This window comes from Otolemur garnettii, unplaced genomic scaffold, assembly GCF_000181295.1.
Source record: "Otolemur garnettii isolate 467f Iridium unplaced genomic scaffold, OtoGar3 scaffold00112, whole genome shotgun sequence".
NCBI classification, from domain to species: Eukaryota; Metazoa; Chordata; class Mammalia; order Primates; family Galagidae; genus Otolemur; species Otolemur garnettii.
The window spans coordinates 4,153,432-4,172,549 of NW_003852507.1; the positions used below are offsets into that span (position 1 = coordinate 4,153,432).

At 49.2% G+C, this 19,118-nt stretch overlaps 1 protein-coding gene across 1 annotated transcript in view; it reads left to right on the forward strand.

The window, feature by feature from the left end:
• RHBDL3 (rhomboid like 3) overlaps window positions 1-19,118 on the forward strand; it is a 59,813-nt gene that overhangs the window by 31,325 nt on the left and 9,370 nt on the right. Inside the window, exons 5-6 of the mRNA XM_012809745.2 lie at window positions 1,898-2,010; window positions 9,099-9,199. Of these exons, the coding sequence (XP_012665199.2) occupies window positions 1,898-2,010; window positions 9,099-9,199 (214 nt within the window). The remainder of the gene's footprint in view (window positions 1-1,897; window positions 2,011-9,098; window positions 9,200-19,118) is intronic.

Below are 19,118 nucleotides of genomic sequence, written 5' to 3' on the forward strand. Positions count from 1 at the left end.
GCAATGTACCAGAATATTAACAGTTTTTACATTAGGGTGGAAAGAGTATAGATAAATCTTGTGTTTTTTTTTTTTTTTTTTTTTTTTTTTTTTAGTTAAATCCTTAAGCTGTCCCCTGGGTAGAGTGCTATGGCATCACAGCTCACAGCAACCTCCAACTCCTGGGCTTAAGCAAGTCTACTGCCTCAGCCTCCCAAGTAGCTGGGACGACAGGCACCTGCCACAATGCCCGGCTATTTTTTGGTTGCAGCCATCATTGTTGTTTGGTGGGCCCAGGCTGGATTTGAACCTGCCACCTTGGTGTATGTGGCTGGCTCCTTAGCCGCTTGAGCCACAGGCGCCAAGCTGAGTCTGAGGCTATTTCCCAGCTCCTTTACAGTGGATTTCTCTGACATTTCTAATCTCCATAGAATCCATTAGCTGGCACAGTCAGTGTAGGGTAGGTGATTTCAGCATGGCAGGAATTCAGGACATAGGGCTACCTCTCAGGTTCCCTCCTGAGCAAGCAGGTGCCCACATGCTCTCTGCAGAGCACAGCTGGGCCTCCATGCAGGACCCTGCAGACCAGGAGCAAGACTGTGACCCAGGCCAGGGCCCAGAGCCTTTGTTACAGACTATTTTATTCCCTAACTTTGACTCTCCCTCGGGAGCTGTCCAGGTGCTGGGGGAGGAATTTAAGTGAGATAATGGATGTTAAAGTGTTTTGTATATTCGAAAGTACCACGTTGACTTAGCAATATTACAATTCTTGGGGCTCATGGTGGCTCACTCCTACAATCCCAGCACCCTGAGAGGCTGAGGTGGGTGGATAGCCCGAGCTCAGGAGTTTGAGACCAGCCTGAGCAAAAGCTAGACCCCATCTCTACTAGAAAAACTAGCTGAGCACTGTGGCCGGTACCTGTAGTCCCAGCTTCTCGGGAGGCTGAACTAAGGTGATCTCTTGAGAGTTTGAGATTGCTGTGAGCTTGGATGCCACAGCACTCTCCCCAGGATGACAGAGTGAGACTTGGGTCTCAAAAAAGAGACAAAAAATAGCTGGGTGTTATGGTGGGTGCCTGTAGTGCCAGCTACTTGGGAGGCTGAGGCAGGAGAATCACTTAAGCCCAAGAGTTTGAGGTTGCTGTGAGCTGTGACACCATAGCACTCTACCACGGGTGACATAGTGAAACTCTGTCTCAAAAAAAAAAAGAAAGCAATACTACAATTTTTCTGATAACATAAGCACTCAGTTAAACACCACACACATTTGGCAGCAAGATCTGCTCCCAGGCGTTTAGGAGTGTGCAGAGGAGGCATTCACAGGCTACAAAAACCTAGGGTCCCCTCTCCCAACCTGAGAGTTTTGGAGCAGAACAGTCCCTTCCCACACCAGGAAGGAGCTTCCCCTATGAGACTCTAAGGGAAAACTTTACATGATTAAATTACAAGCAGTATCTTGAATGCTTCAAGAACAGCTTTCTCTTTAAATATTAGTAGCTTTTACAAATGGAGAGCTAGAGCTGCTGAATGGAACAGGCCAGGCAGATTGGAGACCTGGGTGATGGTCCAGCCTGGCCACTCACCCAGTGTGTGACTTTAAACTAGTCACGCACGGCCTACCTCTGAGCCTCGGTTTCTTGTGTGTTACCCAATGGAGTTGCTGGATCTTGACGATGGTTAGTCCTTCCTTCACTGTGGCAAGTGCAAACATGGCCCACCACCACCCAGCTCCTACACCTGTGTTCCTATCCCAGTTGGAAGGACCACTCTGTCTGGGACGGTCGGGGCATTGTCATTCCTCCCCCCAGCGCGAGCTCCTCAGGGGCAGAGATAGTCTTGTTCACGGCTGGACTCCTTCATCACTGGGGGATCCAGGGGGGTTTTGAATGGATGAATGAGAGTGGTCTCTCTGTCACAGGATAGAACACCTGGGACTCAACGTGGTGCTGCAGCTGCTGGTGGGGGTGCCTCTGGAAATGGTGCACGGAGCCACCCGAATCGGGCTTGTCTATGTGGCCGGCGTTGTGGCAGGTAGGCAGGCAGGCCCTGCGTCCTTAGGGGTGCACCTCCCTAGAGCAGCCTGCCAGACCCTGGGGGTAGGTGGGTAGGGCAAGCCCCAGGCTTCAGGAACACCCCCCTCCTGGGAGGCTGAGAATGGGACTGCTCCTTGCCGGGGTGATGGGATAGCGGATGAGAGCACTGGATTTGGAGCAGGCAGACTGACTGAGGCTCAGTCTCTTCACCCCACCTTGTTACAGTGCTGTAAGCTTGGGAAAGTCCTCACTCTCTCGGAACTAATGAGCTCTGGCTGTGGGGTTGCTGGGATGGTGAAACAAGACAACAGTGGGAAGACTAGCGCCAGGTAAACTGTGCAAGAGCATAGTTAGGTCCCCGTGGGAGAACCCAGCCAGGGCACCACCTGCACCCAGAAGGAGGTCCTGCCTCTACCCAGACCAGCAATGGCTTCTTTGCATGACCCGTTGCTGACAGGAGAGCCTGGCCTAAGAGATAGTGAGCTCTCACTCCATCTGGAGAAGTCCAGGCCTCTGGCTGACTCAGCATACCTGTGACTGGCAGGTGATCATTGCCTCGTGGGAAGTGGCCTGGGTGACTTCTGCTGAGCCTTCCACCTCTGGAAGTGAGATGAGCAGAGTGAGCTGTGGAGAGCAGAGTGGATTTCTGTAGAAGTCTCACCAGCCAGGCTCCTGAACATAAGGCTCTCCCTTGTGATACTTTCAACTTTGTTGCTGGCTTTTTTTTTTTTTTAAATATTATAACAAGGTTTGCCGCCTCAGCTCTTCAGCTTGACAGCTGTGCCCAAGGGAGCTTTGTGTGTGTGTTTAAGTAAGCTCTTAATCCTTTCTGAGTGGCATTAAAGTTGTCATCAGGAGAGCGGGGCAGCATCAGCCTTGTAAACAACGGGCAGGCAGGATCCTGGGGGGAACCGAAGTGGTTTCAGAAACCAAAGAGGGAAGGGTCCCCCCACACACACATGAGGCTGGTCTGCGAGTGAGTGAACCCCTGGTCTGGGAGATGCACCCAGCACACCTCCTTTGCTCCACTATGTGCCAGGTGAAAAACTCTGTGACCACATTGGGCGGCACCCCTGCAAGCCGCTCCCAGAATCTAGCACCTTCTGCATCTTTGAACAAAGGTGCTCTGATGAGCATCTTCCTGTGCCAGACTTGCTCAGCCACCCACGCACCCCCTCGTCCCGACATCTGGGGATTTGTAGCACCATTGTCCATACCTAAATGCCCAGAGACCCAGATGTGAAATGACGAGGAACAGGAACGACACTTGTAACACTTGCTGTTGGTATTCAATTAGACAGGAGTGCCGATAACCTACAAGCCTGGAATAAGATTCAGAATGACTCAGAACTCACCCACACCACATGACACGCGGTGGGGAGACAGCACAGGCATCCCCTCCCAGGGATGCCCGTGCAGAGTGAGAAGATTCCAGACAGAAGCAGAGCTCATCAACTGACTGCAAACATGCGGGGTTGTATCATAAAGCAAGTGACGTGTGCTGTTCTGTCTGAGTCATTGATTCAGTCCAGAGGGCAGTCTGGTTACCACAGATCATGTTATCGATTGCTGGGGCTGAGCTGATTTATCTGCTGCTGCTGTGCACCCTCCCTGCTCCCTCGCATCTCTCCTCCCAAGGAGACCCCGTTACAGACAGCCCTCAACTGGATAGCCCGTGGTCTTCAGTGCCTACTGTGCGCACACCATATTTAATCCTTACTACACCACCACCAGGCATGCACTGGGACTCTCCACTTGGCACAAATGCAGAAATCAAGGCTTGCAGGGATAAGAGACTCACCCAAGAAGACATAGCTTGTCAGTGGGTAGAGCTGGGCCCACACCCACATGTTTGACCCCCAAGCCTGTGCTGTAATCCCAGCACTTTGGAAGGTCAAGGCAGGAGGCTCACTTGAGCCCAAGACTTCAAGATAACCCTGGGCAGCATAGCAAGACTCCTATCTCCACCAAAAACAAACAAAAAAAGTTAAACAAAAACAAACAAATGTTCCCAGCTACCCTAGAAGCTACAGCAGGAGGATCACTTGAGCTCAGGTGTTTCAAGGTTGCATTGAGCTATGATCATGTGATTACACTCCAGCCTGAGTGACAGAGTGAGACCCCACCTCTAAAAAGAAAAATAAAAAAATAAACCACTTCCCTCATGTGAAGGGAACCAAATGGTAGGTCTTTTCCTTTGTGCAGATACTTCTAGAAATCAAGGGAAGCTTTAACAGATAACTGGTCCTCCTCTCTCATTCCTGCCCAACAAAAGTATCCAAGACCATCCATTGCACTTTGTAGCAATGACAGCCAACTTCTACTGAGCACATGTGATGATAAAGCGTTCATGTATGTAATTGCCTATATTCTTCACAACAATCCTATGAGGTGGGTTCTTGTTACCTCCATTTAACAGGCAGTTCAGAGAGGTGAAATAACTTACTCGATTTACTCAGCTAAGAAGTAGTAGAGCTGGTGTGGAGCCCTTCCCAAGCCCTGTGCTGCTTTTTTTTTTTTTGTAGAGACAGTCTCACTTTATCACCCTCAGTAGAGCGCTGTGGCGTCACAGCTCACAGCAACCTCCAACTCCTGGGCTTAGGCGATTCTCTTGCCTCAGCTTCCCCGGTAGCTGGGACTACAGGAGTCCACCACAACGCCTGGCTATTTTTTTGTTGCAGTTTGGCTGGGGTTGGGTTTGAACCCACCACCCTCGGTATATGGGGCCAGTGCCCTACTCACTGAGCCACAGGCACCACCCAAGCCCTGTGCTTCTAAGCAGAGCTTACGACCAATGTGTAATTCACTTATGGCTACCAATTATACGGCAAACAATGGAAGTACGGTACTTCAAAAACCAGTATTGGGGCTTGGCGGCTGTAGCTCAGCGGTTAGGGCACCAGCCACATACACCAGAGTTGGCGGGTTTGCATCTGGCCTGCCAAACAATAATGACAACTACAACCAAAAAATAGCCGGGTGTTAAGGCAGGCGCCTATAGTCCTGACTACTTGGGAGGCTGAGGCTGAGGGAAGAGAATCGCTTGAGCCCAGGATTTGAGGTTATTATGAGCTGTGACACCACAGCACTCTTACCCAGAGCAACATAGTGAAACTCTGTCTCAAACTACCACCCCCCCCAAAAAAAACCAGCAACAACAGAGAAAACAGTATTGGGCAGGTATCATGGCTTAAAAGTGACAATAACTGCAATAATAAAAGCCCAATATCTTAAATATGTCACCAAACTTTAATTATATATCATATAGATTATAAACCATGTGCACATCCACAGAGCCTAACACAGGGTCTGGCATATATTAGACAATAAATATTTGTAGAATAAATAAATAAATTTGCATTGCTTTGGCTGGTCGCAGTGGCTCGCTCCTGTAATTCTAGCCCTTTGAGAACCTAAGGTGGGTAGATCACCTTAGCTCAAGAGTTCAGGAGCACTTGAGCAAGAGTGAGACCCGTCTCTATTAAAATAGAAAAACTAGCGAGGTGTTGTGACCCGTCTCTATTAAAATAGAAAAACTAGCCAGGTGTTGTGGCAGGCGCCTATAGTCCCAGCTACTTGAGCCCAAGAAATTGAGGTTGCTGTGAGCTGTGATGCCACAGCTCTTTAACCAGGGCAACATAGTGAGATTGTCTAAATAAATACATTAATTAAATTAAAAGTTGCATTACTGGGCGGAGCCTGTGGCTCAAGGAGTAGGGGTGGTGGGTTCAAGCCCAGCCCCAGCCAAAAACTGCAAAAAAAAAAAAAAGTTGCATTGCTTCAAGATAGATATTTTTCTGATATTTTTCTTTTTTTTTTAAGGCCAAGGGCAATGTTTAAAGAACTCCTGCTTTAAAATTTTGAGGCTAAATCTTTTATAGCTGTGCATTATGACAGAGTTACCAATTTACCCACATGCTGGCGTGGACTTAGAACTTTTACTGGAAAATTCATAGCCAAATTCATACTGGCTGTATCTAACTGTCACCTGTCAGGTTAGGGTCATAACGGGCTTGTGAGGGAATCCTGCCTGGCCTGCACCTGTGCCCGGAGATGGGATTTCTATGTGCACATCTCTTTCCCAGTTGCTCTAGTCTAGATCTTCTCTGCGGGAACTGGAGGAAAGGCTTTATACAAATGGAGGGCAGGATACCTTGGAGATTCTAAAACAGGACTTGAGCCTCAACCCTTGGATCTGGGGCCAAGACTCAGATCATTGAATTTCTGATCTGGAAGGAACCCCAGAGGTTTCCACCTGGGGCTGGAAAACGGCTGCCCAGGCCCCATTCCCACTCAGCTGGAGCTGCTGTCTGCGCTCTGCACCGTGAGTTAGGGCAGTGGTTCTCAACCTTCCTACTGCTGCAACCCTTTAATACAGTTCCTGTGGGTCACGACCCACAGGTTGAGAACTACTGAGTTAGGGCATCCCAGAAAGGATTCCTTTGAAAGGAGGGTTTTGCTGCTCAAAAGTTGGAAAGTCTTAAACCTCCTCATTTGACAGATGTGAAAACTGAAGCCCAAAGAATTCAGGGGCTGCGCCCAAGGTCACACAGCTAGCCAGCCATGCCTCTCCCATACTCCTGCCACAATCCCTAACTGAGCCTGACTCTGAGGTCAGGGCCCTGCGCCATGCATAGGGTGAGGGAAAGGTCAGTGTGTGCAGGCTTGACCCTGGCAGGGGCCCTTTCCTGCTGGGGCCTGCCCTGGTGGGCCGTGCTGGGGCAGGGATGAGGCCGCAGAAGCTGAGCTGGTTTGTATGGGCCTGCTTGCTCTGAGCAGAGAGGCCAGCCCTGGGAGGGAGGCCGGGGCTGCCTCTGTCCAAAGGGTAATTAATGAGGAGCAGCTCGGCAGCCCTGCAATGCAGCCTTCTTACACAGCCTCTCCAGGAGAGAGCGTGGGAATCTTTTGTCATGCAGATCCCGCTGCCTGTTTGCCACCCTGGGATATTTTTTCCCACTTATATATGGCTGATCTCTTGGCCGGGCAGTAAAAAAAAAAAAAAAAAAAAAAAAAAAAAACAAAAAAAAAAAAAAAAAAAAAATGAAACAGAAAGAAAGAAAAAAAGAAAGTTATCTGACAATAGATCAATACCTAATTAAAGCCAGAGAGAAGGCATGAAAGATTTATAGTTGCCCTGGGAGTGGGGAAGGAGTGGGAGTTCATGACAGTTTTTTTGGTTTGTTTGTTTGTTTTTTGAGAGATCACATACTCCCTTTTTTTTTTTTTTTTTTGAGACGGAGCCTCAAGCTATTCCCCTGGGTAGAGTGCCGTGGCATCACGCTCACAGCAACCTCCAACTCCTGGGCTCAAGCGAGTCTCCTACCTCAGCCTCCCAAGTAGCTGGGACCACAGGTGCCCGCCACAATGCCTGGCCATTTTTTTTGGTTGCAGCCATCATTGTTGTTTGGCGGGCCCGGGCTGGGGATTCGAACCCGCCACCTTAGGTGTATGTGGCTGGAGCCTTAGCCGCTTGAGCCACAGGCGCCGAGCCCACATACTCCCTTGAGACTGAGTATTGGTTGTGGAGATCTCTTTTTTGAAGGATCTCAGTGAATGGAGGAGCTTGATAGAGGTGGGGCAAGGAAGCAGGTGGTGGTATTGGGCTGTCCCTGTCCAGGTCAGCAGGGACTCTGGTTCCTGGGCTGGGCCCACCCTCCTCCTCTGTTGTGGATCCTCTCCCAACCACAGAATGTGCAGAATTGACTTTCTGCCTGTCCCTCCTCTCTCCAGCAGCTAATTGGCTCATAAGCCTGCGGGCATTTTCCAATGGTGATATCTCCCCGCTCACCCAGGCCAGCCACCTCTCATCCTCTGAGCCCTGGGCTCTACCTCCCAGTTATTTTTAGTCTCCTGTGTCCTTCCCTGGAAGCCAAAGCATTGATCACACTTAAATGAGACCAGAACAATAAATTTCTCATCTCCTCTCTGCCCAGCTTCCCTCAAAAGTTTGTCATCCCCCAGACCAAGCATCCTATACCCTTCCTTTCCCCCACAGGGTATGACATCATATCTCTCTCTTCTCTCTCTCTCTCTTCCCATTAACTTTTCAAGGACATTTTTGCTCCAAAGAAGCCCTACAGAGGGAGATCCTGTTGGCCTTTTGTGATTTAGCTCAGTTGGAGGAAGGGTGGGAGTGACTACTAGGCAGCTTTCTGCATGCTGCTGAGCAGAGAACCGTGGTAGTTTTGGGGGGTGGAGGTGGGGGTGGCTTTGATCAAGAACTCAGGGTTTGGAGGGGCTCAGTGACTCACACCTATAATCCCAGCACTCAGAGGGGAGACCAAGGAGGGTGGAACACTGGAGCTCATGAGTTCAAGATCAGCCTGAGCAAGAGTGAAACCCTGTCTCTAAAAAAAATAGCCAGGCATTGTGCCAGGCACCTGTAGTCCCAGCTACTCAGGAGACTTAGGCAAGAGGATCACTTCACTTGAGCCCAAGAGTTTGAAGTTGCTGTGAGCTGTGATGTCATATCACTCTACCAGGGGCAAGAAAGTGAGACTCTGTCTCCAAAAAGAAAAGCAAAAACAAAACAAACAAACAAAAAAACACCAGGTGGACCTGGTCTCAAATCCTGGTTCTAGCACTTCCTAGCAGGGGACTCTGGGCTCAGTTTCCTCATCTCTGCAGTGAAGCTAACTAGCATCTGCCTTAAAGGGCTGTCCTGAGAGTTGAAGGGAAGGATGTATGTAAAATGCTAGCCCAGGCCGACACATAGTGCCCCCTAAGTGGCTGCTGCTGTGTCTGCGGTAACTACTGCTACTGTTTTTGTTATTGCTCTAGAATCCCCAGAGTATACTGTCAGGCAGAGGCAGATGAATAAGGCTGAGTTCTACTTTGGGCAAATCCCTTTCCTTGTTAGAGACTGTTTCCCCCGTAAAATACTTTCGAATCAATGGTTCTTTCAGCCATAAGTTAATCTTTGAAATGCATAGGAAGCTCCAAGGTTAACATGGAATCAAAGGAGCAAGAGATAGAGCCCCTGGCTATAGAGTCTTACCACTGAGGCTGCAGAATCCAAGGCCCAGGACTGGGTTTGGGGAGCCGAGTCCAGCATTCTTGAGAAATCTTGCTGTCTTTCTGTACCAGGGTCCTTGGCAGTGTCTGTGGCTGACATGACCGCCCCAGTCGTGGGCTCTTCTGGAGGGGTGTATGCGCTCGTCTCTGCCCATCTGGCCAACATCGTCATGGTGAGCACCCCAACCATTCGTTCTGGCCTTTCCTTTCACGGCCCAGGCCCATCAGACATGGGCAGATGTGGCTGGGAGCAGAGTTCATGCACACTCCTCACTGTCTGCAGGCCCATTTCAAATAGGCCCTTCCATATTCAATTCATGTTTTCTCCACTCAAAGTGACCAGCTCCCACTTCAAACTCTTTCCCATTCAGTGACTTTAAAGAGTTAAATTTTAACTAGTAGATGGTCATTGGAACTTCTTTGTTTTTTTTGAGACAGAGCCTCAAGCTGTCACCCTGGGTGGAGTGCTGTGGCATCACAGCTCACAGCAACCTCCAACTCCTGGGCTCAAGCGAGTCTCCTGCCTCCGCCTCCCAAGTAGCTGGGACTATGGGCGCCCGCCACAATGCTCGGCCATCTTTTGGTTGCAGCTATCATTGTCGTTTGGCAGGCCGGGCTGGATTAGACCCACCAACTCTGGTGTATGTGGCTGGCGCCTTAGCTGCTTGAGCTACAGGCGCTGAGCCAGTCATTGGAACTGGCTTGTTTGTCATAGTTATAAGGACTGGCTCAGCACCTGTAGCTCAAGCAGCTAAGGCACCAGCCACATACACCTGAGCTGGCGGGTTCAAATTCAGCCCAGGCCCGCCAAACAGCAATGATGGTTGCAACCAAAAAATAGCTGGACATTGTAGTGGGCGCCTGTAGTCCCAGCTACTTGGGAGGAGGAGGCAGGAGAATTGCTTGAAACTAGGAATTGGAGGTTGTTATGAGCTCTGATGCCATAGCACTCTACCCAGGGTGGCAGCTTGAGGCTCTGTCTCAAAAAAAAAAGTAAAAGGACCTTATCGTAATTTTAAAAGGGCTATAATGGGGCGGGGGGGGGGAGTAAAAGTACCAGCCAGGCTCAGTGGCTCAGTAATCCTAGCACTATGGGCACCCAAGGCTGGTGGATTGCTTGAGCTCAGGAGTTTGAGACTGGCCTGAGCAAGAGTGAGACCCCATCTCTACTAAAAACAAAAAAAACTAGCAAGCATTGTGGTGGGCACTTAGAGTCCCAGCTACTGGGCAGGCTGAGGCAGAAGGATCACTTAAGCCCAAGAGTTTGAGGTTGCTGTGAGCTATGACACCATGGCACTCAGGGCAACAGAGTTAAGACTGTCTCAAAGAAAAAAAGAGCATGATGATGGAGCCAGTCAGACTATATCTAAATCTCAGTTTCCCAATTCCTAAAGAGTGACCTCAAATTACTTAACTGCCTTGTGTCTCAGTTTCTACATTTGTGAAATGGAAGGTTATGCAAGAAATAAGCCAGATTGAAAATAACTGCTTAATTTAAATTTTAGTCTGGGTGGCTGAGGCAGGTGGATTGCTAGAGCTCAGGAGTTCAAGATCAGCCTGAGCCAGAAGGAGATTTCATCTCTAAAAATAGCTGGGCATTGGCGGGGGCGCCTGTAATCCCAGCTACCTGGGAGGCTGAAGCAAGAGAATTACTTGAGCCCAAGAGCTTGAGGTTGCTGTGAGCTGTGACGCCATGGCACTCTATCAAGGATGACAAAGTGAAATTCTGTCTCGGGGGTTGGGGGAGGGGGAGGCTCGGCTCCTGTAGCACGGTTGTTAAGCACCAGCCACATACACTGAGGGTAGCGAGTTCAAACCCAGCCCGGGCCAGCTAAACAACAATAACAATTGCAACAAAAAATACCGGGGTGTTGGGTAGTACCTGTGTCTCAAAGGAGTAGGGTGGCAGCCCCATATGCTGGAGGTGGCGGGTTAAAACCCAGCCCTGCCAAAAACTACAACAACAAAAAAAAAGTAGTCATGGCAGGTGCCTGTAGTCCCAGCTACTTGGGAGGCCGAGGCAAGAGAGTAGCTTAAGCCTAAGAGTTTAAGGTTGCTGTGAGTTGTGACATTATGGTACTCTACCAAGGGTGGCATAGTGAGACTGTCTCAAAAAAAAAAAGAGAGAGAGAGAGAGAAAAAGCTGGCATTGTGGCAGGCACCTGTCGTCCCAGCTCCTTGGGAAGCTGAGGCAAGAGAATTGCTTGGCCCCAAGAGTTTGTGGTTGCTGTGAGCTGTGATATCACGGCACTCTACCCAGGGCGACAAAGTGAGACTCTGTCTCAAAAAAATGTTAACTTAATTTCCTACTCCTCACAGAAAGACCTGGGTGGGGCTCAGACTATACAAAACTTTGAAGGCAAGAAACTGGGATGAATCTGATGGTCTTAGAGGGTGTTAACGTCCTGGTTTTGGAGGAGGTCTGAAGTCGGGAGGCTGAAGGAGTCGTCACCGGTGGCACCTGGCTAACCCTGCCTGGTGCCTGTGCTGGCCTGGAGCCATGTCCCAGTACACAGCTGCTTTCCCAGCGCCTGATACAGGGCCGGGCACATGGCAGATGGTGCCCACTAAATTTTGGTGAAGGAAGGAATGAACAACTTCTTGGCAGGCATGCTGCTTTGGGGGGCCCTCTTGTTCTCACGCCTCCTCTATCAGTGTTTCTACCCACGTGGCAGAGATGTGAATGCTCAGTGATTGCAGTTTATGGAGTTCTTAAACTCTCCCGTATTTGTCTTCCTCATCAGTCCTACTCCCTCCTGCACCGCTTTTCTTTTCACCAAATGCCCATTTGTACATTGAGACAGGAGAGAGCACAAGGGGCAGAGAGGAAGAGAGAGGGAGAGAGGCAGGCACTCAACGCTTGTCTGCTCTTGCTACTGGCCTAAATTTCGGCACCTTTGGGTGAATGCTCAGAGACTGCGGGATCAGGAAACACGTGGGCATGTGAGAGCCTGAGTGTGTGCGTGCAGATGGGTGTGTTTACACACACACATACACACGCGCGTGCTGCTGGGTCTGCTGGAAACCCAAGCGCATGGGCCACCTCCCATGGCCCTTTTAAATGGGTCATTCTGTATCAGTGCCACATCTTTCCCCAGACACAGCTTTTCCTCTGAATTCTGCCTGCTGCACTCCCCCCTCCCCCTGCCCCAATTCTTTGCAGTAGGGGAAGGAAACAGTAACCTCCTTCCTCCTGTTCTGATGTGCCCAAGATGTATGCGTGTAGGGGTGGTGGGCAAGAGCAACAGAAAGAGAATGTGGGGAAGGAGGAACAAATGGGGGTTCGTACTATGCTCCATTCCCCCCACCTTCCCCACCTCCTGGGTAACAGCCCTGATGCCCAGAAGCTCCCAGTGAGGGTAGCCCACTTCAGGGACTGTGGGGTAGGGCATGGAGGTCCAGGGACGTGTGCAGGCAGTTTTGCGCTTCTTCTGGCCAATAGGCCATGGCCGGCCTGTGGCAGCGGCAGTGAGCAGCTCCATCTGAGAGCCTGGTGCCCTCCCAGATGCAAACAACTTTCCCTGCCTAATTGGGAGGCCCCCAGAGCAGGACTTGTGGGTGGTCCTTCTGTAGAAAGTTGTGTGCTGCTTATTGACAGCAAAAGAAAATTCGTTTTCTCACTGGAAATGTCAGTTTCCCTTTGTCAAGAGACCACATTTGCCAAATTAGCTTAGTGATTCAGATAAGAGTTGGATCAACCCGTATGAAATCATCATTTCTGTCAGCCATGAGCATTTAAATATTGGCAATTTCATATGGTTCAGCCTAATAGATGCTCTGCTTCCTGGGGTTGGTTGGTTGGTTTGTTTTTTTTAGACAGTTTCACTATGTCGCCCTCGGTAGAGTGCTGTGGCATCACAGCTCACAGCAACCTCCAACTCCTGGGCTTAGGCGATTCTCTTGCCTCAGCCCCCCAAGTAGCTGAGACTACAGGTACCCACCACAATTCCCGACTATTTTTTGGTTGCAGTTGTCATTGTTGTTTATCAGGCCTGGATCAGGCTCAAACCTGCAGCCTTGGTGTATGTGGCCGGCGCCCTACTTACTGAGCTAAGGGCACTGAGCTATTTTCTTTTTCTTTCTTTTTTTTTTTTAATTTTAGACAGTCTCACTCTGTGCCCTGGGTAGAGTGCTATGTAATCATAGCTCACAGAAACTTCAAACTCTTAGGCTTAAACAATCCTCTTGCCTCAGCCTCTTGAGTAGCTGGGACTACAGGTGTGCAGCACTACATCTGGTTGGTTTTTCTATTTTTAGTACAGAGAGGATCTTGCTGTTGCTCAGGCTGGTCTCAAACTCCTGAGCTCAAGGGATCCATCTCCTCTTGGCCTCCCAGAGTGCTAGGATTACAAAGACTTTATTGTAAACACTAGCAATATAAAGGACACACCTAATTGAATAATTTATTAATTGTCTCCTGCTGGGGCTCATAAGTCAGTATTGCTTTTTTTTTTTTTTTTTTTAAGACAGCCTCACACTGTCACCCTCTGTAGAGTACTATAGCGTCATAATAGCAACCTCAAACTTTTGGGCTCAAGCGATTCTGTTGCCTCAGCCTCCCATGTAGCTGGGACTTCAGGCAGCTGCTACAATCCCTAGCTATTTTTTACAGATGGGGTCTTGCTCTTGCTCAGGCTGGTCTCCACCCTGTGAGCTCAGACAATCACTTGCCTCAGCCTCCCAGAGTGCTAGGATTACAGGCATGAGCCACCGTGCCCAGCCCAATTTTTGAATATACAAAACTTTTACCTACCTTTTGCTCTGTATGATATTCTACCAAGATTTGAGATCTGCATTTTCACAAATTGAACCATATCATCAAAGCACAAGGAAAGATTATTGTCTACAAGACACAGATTGGGAGGCTGAAGTAAGGGGATGTCTTGAGCCCAAGAGTTTAAGGTTGCTGTGAGCTATGACTCCATGGCACTGTACCAAGAGTGACAAAGTGAGACTGTGTCTCAAATAAATAACACAAGAGAGTTCTGTTACAAGATTGACTTTATTAAGTAAAAATCCTTTTGTAGGACAAATAATCACTCCCTAATTTATCTGTGTTATGCTTTCACGTTTCCTGTGTTGGGTTTTCTTGAAGTCATTTGACAGGAAACTATTTCTACCGGGGATGTATAAAGCTATATCAGAATGGAAGCTGCCTGCCTGGGTTTCAGCCTCTGAGCTCTTAACTGGTGGGGTGAGGAAGCTGCGGAGGGGACTGGTTACTGACTTGTTTGCTGTGCGTGAGTTACTATCTCACCCAGAATGAAATGAAAGGGTCTGCAAAAGGTTTGTATTCCCCAGGGGCCCACGGGCTTTTTTTTCAACATTTATAGAAGCAGCAGTATGGCTGCGTGTGAGATTTTTTCCTTTTCTCCTGTTGTTTCAGTGCACTCATGTTATTGGAGGGAATAATGGGTCTGGAAAGTAAGGCAGCTGGTGAGAAGAGCTGACTTTCTAGATTAACCCGTCAGCTGCTGGGAGGCAGGTCATTTACTGACATTAGCTGAGCTTTGTGGGCATGCAAGTCGGCAGCACAGGCAGACACAAGGTGACCCGGCCCCTGAAGTGTTTGTGGACACAGCCCTGGAGTAGGAGCCCTATCCACTCGCCTTTCACTCACTGTGACCTTGAACTAGCCCTCCTGGATCCTCAGTGTCTTCTTCCCTAAAGTGCAGTGCAGAGGGTTTGACTGGATCGGCTTGGCAAACTCCAGCACTTTCAGGGGCCGGCCAGGTGTGATACACTCGTGAAACTGGCCTGAGCAGTGCTGTGGCAGGACGGAAGCACCCCAGCTCTGGCCAGGGTCATTCAGAGTCAAATCTTTAAAGCCATTCATCATCTTTGCTTCAGGTCTAGATACTAATATTAGACACTCACCTGATGCTTGCTTTGTGCTGGGAGGTGTTTTTAGGACTTTTTTTCTTTTTTTGGCAGTTTTTTTGGCTGGGGCCGGGCTTGAACCTGCCACCCCCTGTATATGGGGCCAGCACTCTATTCCTTGAGCCACAGGTGCTGCCCCCCCACCTTTTTTTGAGACAGTCTTGAGCTGTCACCCTGGATAGAGTGCCATGGCATTATAGCTCACAGCAATCTCTAACTCAAACAAGCTTCTTGCCTCAGTTTTTCTATTTTTAGTGGAGATGGGGTCTCACTTTTGCTCAGGCTGGTCTCAAACTCCTGAGCTCAAGCAATCCACCTACCTCGGCCTCCTAGAGTGCTAGGATTACAGGTGCGAGGTACCTCACCCAGCCATTTTTAGAGATTTATACACATTAATTCATTTCACAACCACCTAATGACATGGGTAATTGAGATAGGTACTGTTGGCCAAGCTCAGTGGCTGATGCCTGTAATCCTAGCACTCTAGTAGGAGGCCAAGGCAGGAGGATCCTTTGAACTCAGGAGTTTGAGACCAACCTGAGTAATAATGAGGCCCTGCCTCTACTAAAAATTAGCTGGGTGTTGTGGCAGGTGCTGTAAGTCCCAGCTACTTGGGAGGCTAAGGCAAGAGGATGGCTTGGGCCTGAGAGTTTGAGGTTGCTATGAGCTATGATGATGCCATGGCACTCAACCCAGTGCAACAGGGGGACTCTGTCTCAAAAAAGAAAAAAGAAACAAATACACAAATGAAAGAAAGAAAAGAAAAAGGAATTCTGAGCCACCCCACAGATGGCGGCCCAGACCAAAAATGTAGATAGGACTTTCTAAGATGGGTGCCAGCTAGGACCCAGAGGGGCTGCAGGGAGCTCAGCTAAAGGAGAGAGCAGTTCATACATTCAAACTGACTTTGCCTCAAGTTATCACTTGTTACCACGGTGAAAGAGACAGTGTCTTCAGATCAGATAGTCAGAGGGTTTTTATGAGGAAAAGAGATTTAGAAGTGTTCTGTATTGTAGTAAATGCACATAACATAAAATTTACCATCGGGCAGCGCCTGTGGCTCAGTGAGTAAGGCGCCAGCCCCATACACCAAGGGTGGTGGGTTCAAACCCAGCCCTGGCTGAACTGCAACCAAAAAATAGCTGGGCATTGTGGTGGGCGCCTATAGTCCCAGCTACTTGGGAGGCTGAGGCAAGAGAATCGCTTAAACCCAAGAGTTTGAGGTTGCTGTGAGCTGTGTGACACCACAGCACTCAAGGGCAACAAAGTGAGACTCTGTCTCTACAGAAAAAAAAAAAAAAAAAAATTGCCATCTTACCCATTTTAGGTGCACAGTTTGGTGGTATTAAGTACATTCACACTGTCGTTCAGCCATTAACCACTGTCCTTCTCCAGAACTCATTTCCATCTTCTAAAATTGGAACTCTGAACCCATTTAATAACTCCCATTCCCTCGTTCCCCTTCCCCTGGCAACCACCCTTATAGGTTCTGCCTCCTTTAACTACTTTAAGTCCCGCATATAGGTGGAATCATACAGTATTTATCCTTTTATGACTGACTTATTTCCCTTGGTATCATGTCATCATCCACGTTGTAGCAGGTGTCAGATTCCCTTCCTTTTTAAGGCATTCCAGCAGATGTACATATCACATTTTGTTTATTGCTATTCGTCCATTGACAGATACTTGGGTTGCATCTACTTTCTGGCGATTGTGAATACTGCTGCTATGAGCATGAATATCACTATTTTTATTTTTTGTATTTTTGAGACAGTTTCACTCTGTCACCGTGGAATGCCGTGGAGTCATAGCTCATAGCAACTTCAACCTCCTGGGTTCAAGCGATCGTCTTGCCTCAGGTTCCCAAATAGCTGGAACGACAGATGCCTGCCCTAACGCCCAGCTGGTTTCTCTATTTTTAGTAGAGATAGGATCTCACTCTGTTCAGGCTGGTCTTGAACTCCTGAGCTCAGGTGATCCACCTGCTTCAGCCTCCCAGAGTGGAAGGATTGATTACAGGCATGAGCGGTCAGCCTGAGTTACCACTTTTTTTTTTTTTTTTTTTGAGACAGAGCCTCAAGCTATCCCCCTGGGTAGAGTGCCATGGCCTCACAGCTCACAGCAACCTCCAACTCCTGGGCTCAATCGAGTCTCCTGCCTCAGCCTCCCAAGTAGCTGGGACCACAGGTGCCCGCCACAATGCCTGGCCATTTTTTGGTTGCAGCCATCATTGTTGCTTGGCGGGCCCAGGCTGGGGATTCAAACCCATCACCTTAGGTGTATGTGGCTGGTGCCTTAGCCGATTGAGCCACAGGCGCTGAGCCGAGTTATCACTTTTAAGGGAGATTTAAGGCTGTCTATGTAGGCTCATGCCTTTAATCTTAACACTTTGGGAGGCCAAAGTGAGCAGATTGCTTGAGGTGAGGAGTTTGAGAAACCATCTCTACTGAAAATAGAAAAAAGTTAGCCAGGCTTTGTGGTGGGTGCCCATAGTCTCACCTACTGGGGTGGCTGAACTAGGAGGATCCCTTAAAGTCAGGAGTTTGAACTTGCTGTAAGGTAGGCTGATGTTATTATGCACTCTAGCCAGGCACCTATGGTCCCAGCTACTTGGGAGGCTAAGGCAGGAGACTCGCTTGAGCCCAGGAGTTGGAGGTTGCTGTGAGCTGTGAGGCCATGGCACTCTACCCAGGGGGATAGCTTGAGGCTCTGTCTCAAAAAAAATAAAAAAATAAAAACAATAGCTGGGCATTGTGGCAGGTGCCTGTATCTCAGCTACCTGGGAGGCTGAGGCCAGAGGATTGCTTGAGCCCAAAAGTTTGAGGTTGCTGTGAGTTATGATGCCACGACCCTCTACCATGGGTGACACAATGAGACTGTCTCAAAAAAAAGAAGGGGAGAAGAGAATGAAGATTCATGGGTGGACGTTACAAGGAGGCACCTGGGGAGCAGTAACAGGAGGAAAGTTTTCAGTGGTCAGAAATCTTCAGACCGCCCCAGGAAGTAGGGAGCACCCCATCCCAGGGGCTGGAGGGACATCTTATTGGCTACTTGGCCATGCGTGGGCCCCTTGGGGAAGAAATAGCCTACTAGGTGATTCTCGAGATTCTTCCCATCCTTGGGTTCTGGCCTGGAGAGGAGCTGAGGGGCCACCCACGGCCTGCGAATTGAGCTAGCTGGGACTGGCTTGCTAGATCCAACGGAGGGCACCAACTCCTATTTTGTTCCTCATCTCTGGCAAAGCTCCTCTGTGGACAGACAGCAGCAGATGACAACGTTATCCTGCCATCTGCTTCTTAGCATGGGAACATGTCGGCAAGCTTTCCGTCTAAGGAGGGGCTGCATGCTGCCCACCTCACCTTCTGTGAAGAGGGGATTGCCGGTCAGTGGGGAATAATGGAGAAATGGGAGGAGGGGGCCAGAAACTGAAGGCCACAGAGATTTCTCATTTTTGGCAGCTCCCCTGTGTCCTGCTTGCTCAATGGAAGCCTTTGTAGACCTTATTGTATGTGCCAGTGTTCAGGGCCTCGGCAGAGTTTAACGTATGTTCCCACAGCCTCAAAGAAGTGCAAGACGTGCCCCAGCGCTGGGCCTGGGCCAAGCAGCAGCAAAGGCAGATTGGGTGGCTGGGAGGGAACCTACGCCCCCTGACTGCCCCGCACTCTCCTTCCCTGGGGCCAATGTGTTCCAGGAAGATTCCAGGCTCGTTTCTGTGTATGTGTCTGTGTAAATGGGATAGTGCTTTCAATGCGCTGCAGGAGTGCCTCTCAAAAGAACCCTGTAGCCAAGTCTTTTGTAAAGTGAAAAATCCTTTTGTAAGGTGAATAATTCTACTGTTTATCTGCTTTGGAAGTTCCAAGCCTCTCAGGGGAGAGAGGGAGTTGTTTGAAGGGCATCTGGCCCACCCCCTGCCCATGCCTGATTCTCCGCTGGAGCATCCTCTCCAAGTGGTGAGAAGTCCCTGTTTAAAACCGCCAGTGATGGGAAACTTATGACCCCTCCCCAGGTTGGGTCATTCCATCTCAGGACAGCTCTGCTGATTAGAAATGGAAACATCCTCTGAGCTTTTTTAAAATTTTTTATTACTTTTGAAACAGAGTTTCACTTTGTTGCCCTTGGTAGAGTGCCCTGGCGTCACAGCTCACAGCAACCTCCAACTCTTGTGCTCAAGTGATTCTCTTGCCTCAACCTCCTGAATAGCTGGCACCTTCC